The sequence below is a fragment of the Spodoptera frugiperda genome, chromosome 15, assembly GCF_023101765.2.
Source record: "Spodoptera frugiperda isolate SF20-4 chromosome 15, AGI-APGP_CSIRO_Sfru_2.0, whole genome shotgun sequence".
Taxonomy (NCBI): domain Eukaryota; kingdom Metazoa; phylum Arthropoda; class Insecta; order Lepidoptera; family Noctuidae; genus Spodoptera; species Spodoptera frugiperda.
Window position 1 is genome coordinate 10,864,242 of NC_064226.1, and position 12,896 is coordinate 10,877,137.

Sequence of the window (12,896 nt, forward strand, 5' to 3'; positions counted from 1 at the left end):
GATACGCGTTTAGACTGAAGTAATTGAGCCTATGGTATTAGGTACTGTATGCACCTACAATCTATGTAACAAGACTTATACTAAATTATTATAGTTTTCAACACATTTCTGGATAATGGAAATAATTAAGTACCTACTTATCGATATCCTGCGATCGATGTGATCTTAATTTTTTTTAGTAAGATCATGTTGATTCATAAATTTTCATCATATTGCCAACTACCTACACTTTTAACTTTTTTGAATTCTGCCGACTTCTACGGCGCGGCAGCGACCTAAATCTTGTTTCATAGAAAGTGAAACTATGTGACTGACTAATGTTTTGTGTACAAGTATACGTACTATATTCGTTGCTTTATTTTTTCAACTCAATAGGAGAAACATGTTTTGAGATGCGATGTTAGCAGTCACGTTAAACAGATTGCGGCAATCAATCTTTAATTGAATTCGTATCGCCTCTTCCATCTTCGACAAATAATACTATGCAACATACGAACTTGATCGCTACAAGACGAATTGGAGTCTTCAATAAATATTTTGTATACAGCGGGCATCAATCTTGCAGGTTTAAAAGGTGGCATTCAATGTTGCGGTAATATAAATTACGACAATCAATAAAGTGGCGTGCGTCAATCAAGGCATTGTGTGAGCCATAGGTAGCGGCGAGTTGTAAAATTGATATTAAGGGTCCGTGGTGGGTGACGTCAGCTCGCCCGGTGGTCGCCGTCCATGCTCCAGCACTGGATGTAATACGAACACGACGACACTATCTGCTAACTAGCTGTGTGGCTCTGTCACTTGCTAGTGTTGAGACGTACTCTCTGACACTCATCTTTTTTGATCGAATGTAGACTTCAAGTTTTCTCTCTGTTGGAATGGTCGGTTTGGTAGAAAAGAAACACTCCATCAAGATTCAGATAACTTTATTCAATAGGTACTAAAATATAAAGTCCCAAATTTGACACGACTGAATAGTTTTGTACAACACCGGTCAACCACGCAATGACCGACGAACGCGTTCAGCGTCCATCACATGTATTCGGACATTTACAAATATCAATAAAATAAAATATTCTTTTACACAATCCCACGTCCTAATCTAAAACAGTTTAGTGTATAAATTCGACACAATATTAGTTTATTTACATGTAACAACATTCCACTAACATTTTATCTATTGACCTCAACACGCCCTTCTCCAAAACAGTACGATTGCACATGTAATGAGTAATTTGTATAAATAAATAATTTAATGTGAAAGGTTGAGTACATTACAAGTACATAGGATATGTTTCTTAAACTCATTAAACGGAGAAAGTAACAAACGGTAACATATTTACAGACAGACCACATCGCGCGATATTAATGTATCTTCATGTTCTCCAGTAGTGGGAGCATGCGACTTGCGCGGCGAGTGAATCACTACAACGGGAAATAAACGAACGACATACCTCCAGATATTTAGTAGACAACTACTTAATAATGTAGTCTCATTAATTGTACCTGAAAAAACGACAACAATTTATTACTTAAACGATTGCTTTGAATATAATGGAAGACTGTGACTTGAATAATGTATTGAATCACTGTTTGCATTACGAATTAACTTGAATTTTAAAGTATTTGCTTTTTTTTGTGTAAATAACTATTGTGAGACATACTAAACTAATTGAAAATAACGGTTTACTCACGTGAACAAATTGAGAAAAGCTCTACTAGTTACAAGTCACAACGGGAGTCTTAATCATGACCTCGCGCAGCTAACAATTAATTTATTTCCTATTGTGAATTTTCTTATGTATGCAACTTCGTAATGATATTCCAGTTAATTTATTTTTATGTTTATTAAACTGATACATAGTACCTTATTATTAAATTGAAGATTCGGTTGCCATTCAAGAAGAAAAATAAAAGTAGTAAGTGTAACGCAAATGTTCCAGAGAATAGGGTAATTTTTAAAAATTAATCAAAGTTATAACTTCATTTGTACAATTCTATTATAACTTTCGTGAGACATACTAAATTAATTATTATGCTATCGGTTTAGCGGCTGCAGCGCGACTATCGCCACGTCGTCGTGTGTCGCGGAATGCTGCTCATGAATATGAGGCTTTAGCATGGCTTGAAACTAGTCGAGTTCCTCGTCAAACAGTTACGTGAGTAAATCGATAACATAATAATTAATTCATTTGCACAACTGTGTATGTACTCACTCTAGCTAAGTTCGAATCCAGCGCCGGCCTGTATGGCGTAGAGCAGTTTCTCAGTGAGCTGCTCGTCCGTGTGGAACTCGGGCAGCTTCAGCAGGTTCATGCACGTCGACGACGACGGCAGCCGGTCCGACGCGCCCGCCGACTGGATGCAGAACGGCGGCTGCAGGTCCTGGGGTACCAAATGTAAAGAACGTTATTAACGTGGCTACATAGGCATGGTTGCTGCATAAATGTGTCGTGATTTCCAATTTCGTACAGTTTTTTTTGTTATATCCTCTGTATTTTACTAATGAAATGAAATGATTTTATTTTTCTGTAAATAGGCTACAAAATAGCACTTTTACACGTCAAAAATTATAAAAAAAATCTAGATGTGGTCGGCATTTCCTAACGGACTACTCTGAGAAGAAAGGCCGAAAAAAACACAGAGGTCATTGTCTCTTTTAAAGTCCAGGTATATAAATAATGTTTGATTTGAATAAGTACATTGTTCTATACCAAAACTATACATAAAATAAAAATTATCCATATGATACTTGCAAATTGGTAAATGAAAAAGAATTACAAATGAAACCGTACCTTAAACCCTAGTAGCGGCGGCCTGGAGCAGCTGGTGACGAACTTGAGCAGTTGTCGCCGCTGGTCGTCCGTGAACGTCGACAACACGCGCCAGAAGCACTGCACCGTCGGGTGCTGCGCTGAGAACCCGCCTGTACCGATATACAGGAGTTTGTTAACTCTTCGTTGTCTAAACTATAGTATATTTAATACTTTAACTACATACAATTAAACTGAAGGTTAGTACTAAGAGAATCTTCCTTATTATCTGTGTAATATTCGCAATAATTATGTCAAGAGTAATACCATTCTTTAGCTAGACTCTAGCGTAAAAGTAAAATTTACAAAATAGAATACTGGGTAGCTAAAATCGTTTAAAGTCTATCGGTAAAGATACAGACATACACAGCTACCATCAACAGCATATCAAGCTCAACTATCATCAAAACTTTCTATAAGATTTACAACCTTATTGCCACACAATAAGATTGAAATTCAAAATTTTACTTCTTACCCATATTAGTAATCCGAGTATAATTTACCTGCGTAGTGAGTGTGTCTCCTTAAATCCTCTATATCGATGGGTACCTCGGCCCCGGATATGAGCAGTTGCAGCTCTCTACACGAGAACATGCGCAACCACTCGGCGCTCACTACCGACACTAGACCGCGCTTGAACGCAGTGCACTGGGACCTTATTTGTCTGCACAACACAAACAAAATAAATTATTTAATAAACCAAGAAGATAAATTTGTCATGTTTTAAGCATTAGAAGTACTTAATGTACACATAGTTGAAAGCATTTGATTTAAAGTGAAATATAACTTGTTTACTCACTTGTTCAATTTATAATCAGCGACTAGATGTATGTATTCTATTCTATTTTCAGCGGTAACGGGAATATTTGCGCCGCCAGGTTTTAATTCCTCTATCTGCAATAATAAAATAATAGAAATTAAGTCTAACATATTATGTTTTACGATCTGAATAAACGCTTACAGACGTAGTACCTTGCGCAAAGCATTTTTTTGGGCAAGCCCGCCACAACCTCCCATTACCGCTGCAACTATCTATAGGTCTACTCCAGTTCTCGAATACGAAGTTTAGTTTGATTTTCGGCCGCAAGCATTAGTAGGTTTTATTAATTTACTAATAAAATTACTTAAAATAAATATGAAAGGTAAGAAATTAACTAAATTGAGTTATTTATCTGCATTCGTTCGTTTATAAAAGTTCGCAATAAATGGAATTTTAGTACGAAATCTGCGAAGTTTCCGACGCAAAGCATATTGCGCAATTTACGCAACGTAACTGCGCAAACTAAATCCGTAAACAGGGTAAAGCAATATGTAGAAATAAATATAGTGTACCCTCTGCTCCCCCAGCTCGTCGGTGAGCAGCGTGAAGTCGAGTCCGAGGTCGGGCACGTCCCGGCGGGCGTGGGCCCGCAGCAGTAGCAGGCCGCGGTGCAGCGCGGGGTCCAGCGAGGCCAGCGCGTGCACGTCGGCCTCCCCGCAGCCGCACAGCTTGCCCAGGAAGAACTCCGCCAGCGGCAGCTCCACCAGCAGGTTCTCGTACATCGCCTGCACACACATACATCATGTCTATTTCTAAATGTTTCAATTATTATACTACAAAGAACAAATCATTTAAACTTCAAATAAGTCTATTTTAGTATTACATGAAAAGGTCATTGTAAGTCCCTTTTGAAAACTAAAAAAGAAGGTCTATCACCATACACCAACAACCACTACAAATTGTGTGCAAATGCCTGTGCATTTGCCGTATCCGATAGTACTTAGCTACTAGATAATTCTGTAATTATCGAGTAGTTTAGTATTATGGGATTATAAACTCATTAGCACTGGCCAACTTATTAATGAATTACAGTGATCTGACAAAGATAGTTTTTCCAAAATTAAAATGGCAATAGTCATCCCAAAATACGTTCGTACGTACCTTTCCCAGCATCCTGCCGACGAAGTAGTAGTGCATGGGGAAGTCATCGTACAGTAGATGTACGGCGGGGTTCGGATACAACATGTTGTCTATTGTCAGCCGGAACAGACCCCTGTTCGGATCAAATGCAGATCTGAAATAGGAAATACACTATGGTTAAATTTTATCCAGTTTTCCACCCACATTCCAACTTACGAACTCAATTTATTATCATCACCAAATTCGATTCCATACGAAGACTTGTTTATCTATGTCTTTTGTCAATTAATATGTATAAGGATAATGGTTGATCTCTTACTTTAAGAGCTCAGAAAGAAACTCTCGGAATAGTCCACCGCCGTCGACACCAGCCTCTTCCGCACCGGCCTGGTTGATCAGTTGCACGCGAAGTTTCAACTTCAAATCAGGTTCTATAAGGAAAACATTATTTAATTACTCACATAGGAATCACAAAGAACTGATTTAGCATCTACATTTTCAATCACTTTTCAAAACAAAAATGTTATTTCTGTTAAAGCAGTGCCCAATTTTTGAGCAATCTGTGAAACACCATTTCCAAAACTAAATCTAAAGAAACTCAAGTTTATAATTACGTAAAATAAAATTACCATTATCTGGACTAAGTTTATCAAATGCATCTTCATATAAATGCGTCCTTCGAACACTGATGTTGATTGAGGGCCCCTCGTTGAAGTTCGTCATTTCGTACCAGTGGTCGTGCTTCTCCCTAAAACATAACAATAATCATATGATTATTCATCGTTAAAATTGAGATTTTTTCATTATTATTTTAGAAGGCACAGTCTTCTTTCAATATCAATCAGTAGATATTAGTTTTTTGTTAGCATCTCTTACAAGAAGGATTAGATTTGTGGGAAAATGTTTGAAACTTTATTTGGTTATTGATAGGTTCAAGTATGCACAAAATATACAAGGATATTGGTATAATGTGTTACCTCGCTAAAAGTCCTTGAAAGATAAGGACGCGCGTTGAGAATGGCACGACGAAAGGTATCTCCTTCAGTATGGTGACGGTTCGTAACTCTTTGATAGTTAGTGGTGGTCCTTCGTCTGTACAATAAATATGTAATATATCACAAATAAAATAAGTTGAAGCAGATATTGTTTAGTCTATGTAGTGAACATAATGTAGTAGGTACCGGTAGCGAGCGGTCGTGGCGCGGCGAGGCTGTGCGGGCGGCGCATGTGGTGGGCGCCGGCGGCCAGCAGCACGGCGGCGCCGCCCTCGGGCACGGCGCCCGCCGCCGGCCACGCGCCCGCGCCCACGAACCCCAGCCGACCGTCGCGGGCGTACAGCGCGCGCAGCAGCGCCGTGCATACCTGCGCCATACGACATTTGTACTACATCCTATATTTACCATAGCCGTATTATGGTATTGGTGTATTGCATATTGGTACACACCAATACCATAAGGTAAAATCGTCAAATGTCTCCCATCCACCAAAAACTACTCGGTCTGCTTCGAGCCAAAGTCATGATAAGTTATTGCGGGTCTCTATTGCTCCAGTCCCATTTATTATAGCAAGTAAGACTCATCTATTAAGAAGAAAATCCAACTTATTATTCAGGACAAACCTTGAAGAGATGTGACCAGGCAGGAGTTTGGTTCTTCCCGGAGATCTGTATGTGGTCGTTGTTGACGGCGTCCCGGTAGTGTCCGGTGACGGCGGGGCGCGACTCGGGGTAGGCCAGCTCCACCAGCCCCAGGCACACGGCGCGCAGCGTGCGGCACAGCGCGCCCAGCTCGCTGAACTCGAACGCGTGCACGCGGCCCCCGCGCCCCGCGCCCGCAGGGACCACCGCCACTCCCACTGTAAGCATATTGCATTTATTTTTATACGTAGCAATCAACATGTTAAAGGGCAGTAACCTTTAAGAGACTGACTCTCTGAGAAAAATAATCTCCACAAATTCTAACCATAGTCTCAAATTCCAACTACAAAAAGCTAGTATTAAATCACTCACGTGAAATCTTTTTATCCTCATCAGGATCCCTGCAGAACTCAGTATCATGCAGGGTACCGATGAGCAAGGAGAACAGTGCGCAGAAGACGGCGAGTGGCGCGAGGAGGCGGTGCAGCGCCAGTGCGCGTGCGTCGTGCGCCAGTCCGCGGCACAGCGCGGCCAGCAGCGGCGTGGCGGGCGCGCCGTACACCGACGCGTGCGACATGCCCGACACCCACACCCACAGCCCGCGCAGGAACATCGGCTTGAACGCTAGCGTGTACAGTAGTCTGTAACATATAAACATAATCCAACTGAACAAAATGTTCCAAACTGTTCTCCTTTACTTCATTTTTTTGTCTCAAATACAATTTACAAGCAAAGACTTATTATTGTTACAATCCACAAACCTGTACTTATGCAGCGCCATTTTGTGACTTAACAACAAATTGTGACATATCTCCGACACACTATCCAGGAAGTCCTCACTGAGATCGGCCTCCGTGATTTGTGAGCAAGTGGTCATGATGCAGCGCTCGGGCTCGTTCAGCAGCTCTATACACCGCGTCAGCAACATTTGCTCCCGGACCGAGGTCGGGTTTGGTTCCTGTTCACTATCACTGTCATCATCCTTTTCAGCCACAGTCTCCTGACTGTACAACGAGTCTTCGAACTCGTAAGAGATTTGCTTATTACAAACATTAACAGTTAACTTAGCAATAATTTTAAAATAGTCTAAAACAATAGGATTGTTCGGCAGTCTTGTGTTGTCCAGATTTCGCACAACATTCACTGAAACAAACATGCTTGGATTAGAGCAATAAAATGTAAGTGACAGTGGAAATTAAACTATTTAAACATTCATAAAGTTGTTTATTACTATGATACAGTTTATACAAAAATCTTACCAAAATCAGGTGGTTCTAATGTTAGCATAGAATGTAGTAGCCAAGAATCGTTGCGTAGTACTTGACTGGTGAATTTGGCGTCTTCTCGGAGGGCCTGTATGAGTGATAGGAACGGGAACTTCTTGTTTTGATCTTGCGCAAGCGCCGGTATTACGTACATCTCTACCGGTTCTGGGTACGGGTTACAAAGGAAGGCAGACGCGAACTCCGTCATGATGCTGTCACTGGTAATTCAAGAAATACAACATAATATTCAAGAAACAATAACTAATATTACAAAGGTACATTTGTTTGGATACTTACTCGTAATGTGGAATATTAACACGTGAGATGAGAGTTAAAGGTCGCTGTATGAGATCTAGTAGGGCTCCACTGAGTGGCGTCGGTGGATTGGGCGAAGGCCCGTACAGTGGCGGAGTCTTCTGACACATTAGCTTACACAAATCTTGAAAATAACCTGAAAAACGAAGGAAATTGGTGATAAAAACCCACTGACCTCACGTCATACAATATTTTCTAGATAACTGTTACAGTGTATTATTATGGTAAAGACTAGATGCATTGTAAAGATTTTAAATGTAAATATGACAACTTTGTATTCAACTCTATTGAGTTTATGATATCTTAGTAAATTAACATTCCTTGATGTAGAAACTTGATAGTCAGCTGCGGTAATATACAATATTAAAAACGAAAAGTCCTTACCTCTTTTAATAAGATACAAAAACGTGTTCCCAACAATACTAAGTGCTTCATCACAGTTGATGGATGCCTCAGCCGTATTTGTAGATGTGAACACTTCAAACATTCTGAGTGGTACTGCTAAGGGTACCTATGGGAGATTCAATATATTTTATTAATATATTTACATTAGAAAATGATACATATATAGTGTCATTTTTTATATTACCCACCTCACTATTTTCTTTCAACAAACGTAGGTGCAACACAAGCAATCTTCTGATCTGTACACATGCTCCACAAATTTGATATACCTTTTTCCATTGTTTCAAGAGTAATTGCGAAACAGAAACCTAAAAACAATACCAACACATTAGAAATCAAAATTTAAAATAATACTTCCATTCGTCTAAAATTAATAATTACGAATTACTTTTATTTATTGAAACCATCAAAATTCTCTTTTACTTTCCAATAACCTTTTAAGTGAGCTTATAAGAAACTCAGTATTCTTTTTAGAATTGTATCAGCTGATCAGGAAAAAATGTGACCTTACATCCTTGATTTATTTACAGGAAAGTATTATAATGCTCATTGGCTATTGTTATGTAAAAACTATTTCAATGGTTTTAAAATAAATAAATACTTGTTTTTCCAACTCTTATGAATAACAACATACCAGCCTAGAATAATCCTGTTGGGCATCATAGAAGAACAGTATTTTAGCAACCAGTCCACACATCATTTGCTGGTCGTCAGGATTGATCCTCGGAAATATGCTATCGAATTGGTCCCTTTCATATTGTTTAAAATGTTTTCTAGTTAGATAACTCCTAACATAAGCCTGGATTTTTATTGTACTATTCAAACGCTTTCTGTGTTCCTGGAAACATAATAATGTTTAGTACTTTTTTTTTATTTCAAAACAGATGATGTAATAATGCCCACAGACAATAGTACTGTACAATTAACTTTTTAAAATTCTGGTAAACAATATCATCTTTATTAGTATAGCATGTAAGCAAACAATTCAAATGCTATTACACTTTGTTGTGAAACTAGCTAAATGAAAACTGCACAGTCATTGTACTGATTATTTAATGATTTAGCCATTTTATTATTTAGTAGCATGATATTCAGTTTTGCAAATACTGAAAAGAAAAAATCTTATAAGAAAATATCAATATTAGGGTAAATTGGACAATGAAAATATTCCTGAAATGTATAAGAGGATAATTTAAAAATAAATGACTTCCTAGAGGATTTAGTAAGAAGGTTGTGCAAAACTAAGCTATACTGTCATAATTTGGATTTGCACACTAAATACATTGTTAACTACTGTCCAGTAATTGAGGTGAAAGTAATCTTGAGTATAGTTATAGAAAGGTAACCTCTCTTTTCTGCCTTTGTTGTTGTGACTGGAGTATCAAGGTGTCTCTGTCTGTCTTGCGCTGTGCACTTGCACCAGCCAAGTTCTGCTGGGGCTTGCGCCTGAAGTCTCCCTCGAATGAATACATTGCTACAAACGAAAACAAGACTCTCAATGATTATATCTAAAAATATTTTGTAAACAACAATCAGCTGAACACATAGTTCCTTAATAATCAATCACACTTACCTTATAAGAACTCAACAATCTTGTATTATTTCATAAATAAATAAGTTCATACCTACTAGAATTAAGTGGAATTAGTGCACTCTACATGAAATGACACTGAATCAGTGAAATACCTTCAAGTTTTATTGGTTTTCTTCATACGCAATGAGTAAAGAGTATTATTGCAGATCTGACAGCAAGCAAACAGTTTGAGTGCTGCCATCATTATTTATGATTTTGGATTTCGTCACAAAATAAAAGCAATTATTTTCAATTTACCAGGATTTTAAATTAAAGTTATCAATTGTAATGATTCATTCAAGATTTTATTCGGCTTAATTGCTTTTGATCAATGAACATTAATGATATTAGGTCCCAAATAGTCGTTTTTGCTAAAATGACATTGTCCCAAGTAACCATAGAATATAGAAAATGACAACATACAATAGTGACAACTAACAGATGAATCTGTTGACACTTGACATTGACAGCAAAACAGACAGCCTTTTAGTCGTTTTGCTGTTTGTGTTGATTTGATTTTGTATTGTATTGTTTTGTATGAAAAAATGAGCTGATAATATAAATATTTGTAACTGGTTTGTTAACAGGTAATAATAATTAAGGTTTGTAATTCAGTACCTATTATGTTTCTTTCAATTTTAGCGATCTTATTTGAATGAAACACTTGGATATTCTTTGTTTTGTTTTGTTCGTTCCTTATTAATTAGAATCTTGTTGGATTGATAATGTACTTCCTCGTCTTTTCCCTTAAGTCATAGTTTTACCAAATGCGTCCCAAATTAAGTCTGTCGTTAGGCTCCTTTTTACTCCAGCAATCTATAAAGTATCTAATTCAGCTCTGTTAGGCTTTACTTAACAGATATGGAACCTTTCAGCTCTCGCTTTGATCAGACCTATTAGGGGTTGGATGCTTCCTTGTTGTACGTTCACTCAAACTCCCCTCTCCCCTAGATAAATTCAATTATTTGCATTCATATATAAATAAATTTTCCTTTTAACCCAAAATAAAAATTTTCAGCTACAAACAATTATTACAAATCTAGAACGAAATGTAGTGGATTCTATATTCTGAAGTTGTACAATTAATTATCATCCTCCATTACCAATCCCCACATGATGGCAACTTGACAAAATAATCTGAATAGGTTTTAGAAACAAACAGTAATCTACGCATTATTATAAGTACATCATCAATATGTCCGATGTATCCGAAGATGAAGCTGGTGACTCTGGAAGCCCTGTTCGAGAAGTACGAGTATGTATTGTAACCACATTATATTATTAATTAGAAGTAAGATAAAAACTTTATTGCTATTTTAAATCAATAATTGACCCTTCTGTTTTGCTTTCAATTTAGTTTAAACTTTATTTATAATAATGTCTAAGGATATGTACATTTTTTTTTTATGAACATAAGCCCTGATTTGTTATTTTAATCAATCCTAATTACCAGTCAAACTATGTAATAAATAAGTTACTTTATTCAGGCTTCTAGGCCTTCATTAGCCCAGCTGATGGAAATAATATCATTTATGGAAGAGCACCCGGACCTGGCTCGCAGAAGGAAAAATGCAGGTCTGAAGATTCAAGCCAAACATAAGAAGTTATGGACTAAACTCGCAAAACTAGTTAACTCTGTTGATGGACCTAAGAAAACAAAACCTGCTTGGATCAAGGTATTCAATAGATGGGGACATATTTTAAACCATCAGTTATTTATTGAACAAATAAATAAGTAAATAAAAACATGTGTTAATATATTTTTTTTTTTTTGTGTTTAGTTCTGGTCAGACAAACGACGAAGTTTAATATTAAAACAAAAACAGATTGAACAAGGTAAACTTAAAAGCCGGCTGACACCACTACAACGGAAGATTTTAGTATTATGTGATTATAAATTTGCACAAACTGGTAAGTAGTTATTTGGAACTTAATTTCTATTGTTCATAATGACTATGAGTATTATTATACTAATTAAATAAACGAAGAATCTAACTATAAACATTTACCTACAATTGAACATGTATCCCTTTTGTAAAGTTTCTGACCACCCAATGAAATTACAATATAAATAAAAAAATCAATCCTAAATCAATTATAAAATATTGCTTATTATTACACATAATAAAGTTATATATCTCTTCACATTTCAAATTTTTCAGGGAAATTTCGCGGCAGTGTGAGAAGAGCACCTGTTAATGGTGATACATTTGATGACGCCTCAAAAGATGGCCAATATTTGACAGCAGCAGAACAACGGCAGATGAAAATGATCAACCAGTTGGTCAGTATTCTTAGATCTTGATCATTTTACTTTTACAATTTAGCTAATGCTTACAATATCCTACCATAGTCATGAATATAGTTAGTCCTATAGAATATCAGACACATTGAACACTGATTGTATAACTATTATATTCTAGATTGATGTAATGGATGAGCAGTCAGCTGCTATGACACAACTGTCAGAAGCCACACTCGCCAGCTCAAAAGCCTTGGAACAAATAGCAGACGCATCATATGAACAAGTAAGTCTACATACTGTAATTAATATGATTGATAAATCTCTTATTTGGCAGTCGCGCGTATTTGCGTCTACTCGAAGTACCTTATTTTCACAAATATATTTTTCTTACACAGGCCTTAGCTGTCGATCGAGTGGCCGGGACTTTTGAAGGTATTAACGCGTCGGTGAACGACATTAGGAATGCGCTACTAGGAATAGATTACACCATGAAGCGGTGCTACCCTGCTACACAACAAAGACAAAATATATTCAGTTAACTTCTACAAACAATCGTTAAATCATTAATAATTACCGCCAGTGTATTTCTTCTCGTATATCGAATCGAATATTTATCTAAGGTATCTGAACTTTGTATTGAATGTTAATTAAGGTAAAGTATTCAATGAATAAGATTAATTAAAAATAATTATGATTAGTGATTCAGATTTTCATTTTCCTTGTACCTGTAGAATGCATTCATAGTAA

At 37.1% G+C, this 12,896-nt stretch overlaps 2 protein-coding genes across 4 annotated transcripts; one reads left to right on the plus strand and one right to left on the minus strand.

Moving 5' to 3' along the window:
• Positions 1 to 906: 906 nt before the first annotated feature.
• On the minus strand, positions 907 to 10,094 carry LOC118269654 (ubiquitin-protein ligase E3C). Its single transcript, XM_035584869.2, has 21 exons — positions 9,905 to 10,094; positions 9,678 to 9,805; positions 8,966 to 9,169; positions 8,520 to 8,639; positions 8,311 to 8,437; positions 7,909 to 8,062; positions 7,606 to 7,829; positions 7,108 to 7,489; positions 6,719 to 6,987; positions 6,329 to 6,564; positions 5,892 to 6,072; positions 5,688 to 5,802; positions 5,340 to 5,458; positions 5,030 to 5,141; positions 4,732 to 4,864; positions 4,143 to 4,355; positions 3,610 to 3,704; positions 3,314 to 3,474; positions 2,793 to 2,923; positions 2,214 to 2,382; positions 907 to 1,503 (listed from the first exon to the last, which is right to left on the minus strand). Exons 2-20 carry the CDS (start codon positions 9,801 to 9,803, stop codon positions 2,215 to 2,217), a joined length of 3,270 nt encoding a protein of 1,089 aa, XP_035440762.1. The 5' UTR covers positions 9,804 to 9,805; positions 9,905 to 10,094; the 3' UTR covers positions 907 to 1,503; position 2,214.
• Positions 10,095 to 10,351: 257 nt separating this feature from the next.
• On the plus strand, positions 10,352 to 12,850 carry LOC118269678 (uncharacterized). 3 transcript variants are annotated; one of them, XM_035584918.2, is made up of 7 exons: positions 10,352 to 10,491; positions 10,923 to 11,159; positions 11,392 to 11,580; positions 11,686 to 11,815; positions 12,067 to 12,188; positions 12,328 to 12,432; positions 12,545 to 12,850. In XM_035584918.2, exons 2-7 carry the CDS (start codon positions 11,100 to 11,102, stop codon positions 12,686 to 12,688), a joined length of 750 nt encoding a protein of 249 aa, XP_035440811.2. In that variant the 5' UTR covers positions 10,352 to 10,491; positions 10,923 to 11,099; the 3' UTR covers positions 12,689 to 12,850. The 3 variants fall into 3 exon arrangements, with proteins under 3 accessions (XP_035440811.2, XP_035440822.2, XP_050555083.1); XM_035584929.2 differs by having other exon boundaries at positions 11,050 to 11,159; XM_050699126.1 differs by having other exon boundaries at positions 10,372 to 10,506.
• Positions 12,851 to 12,896: the final 46 nt, after the last annotated feature.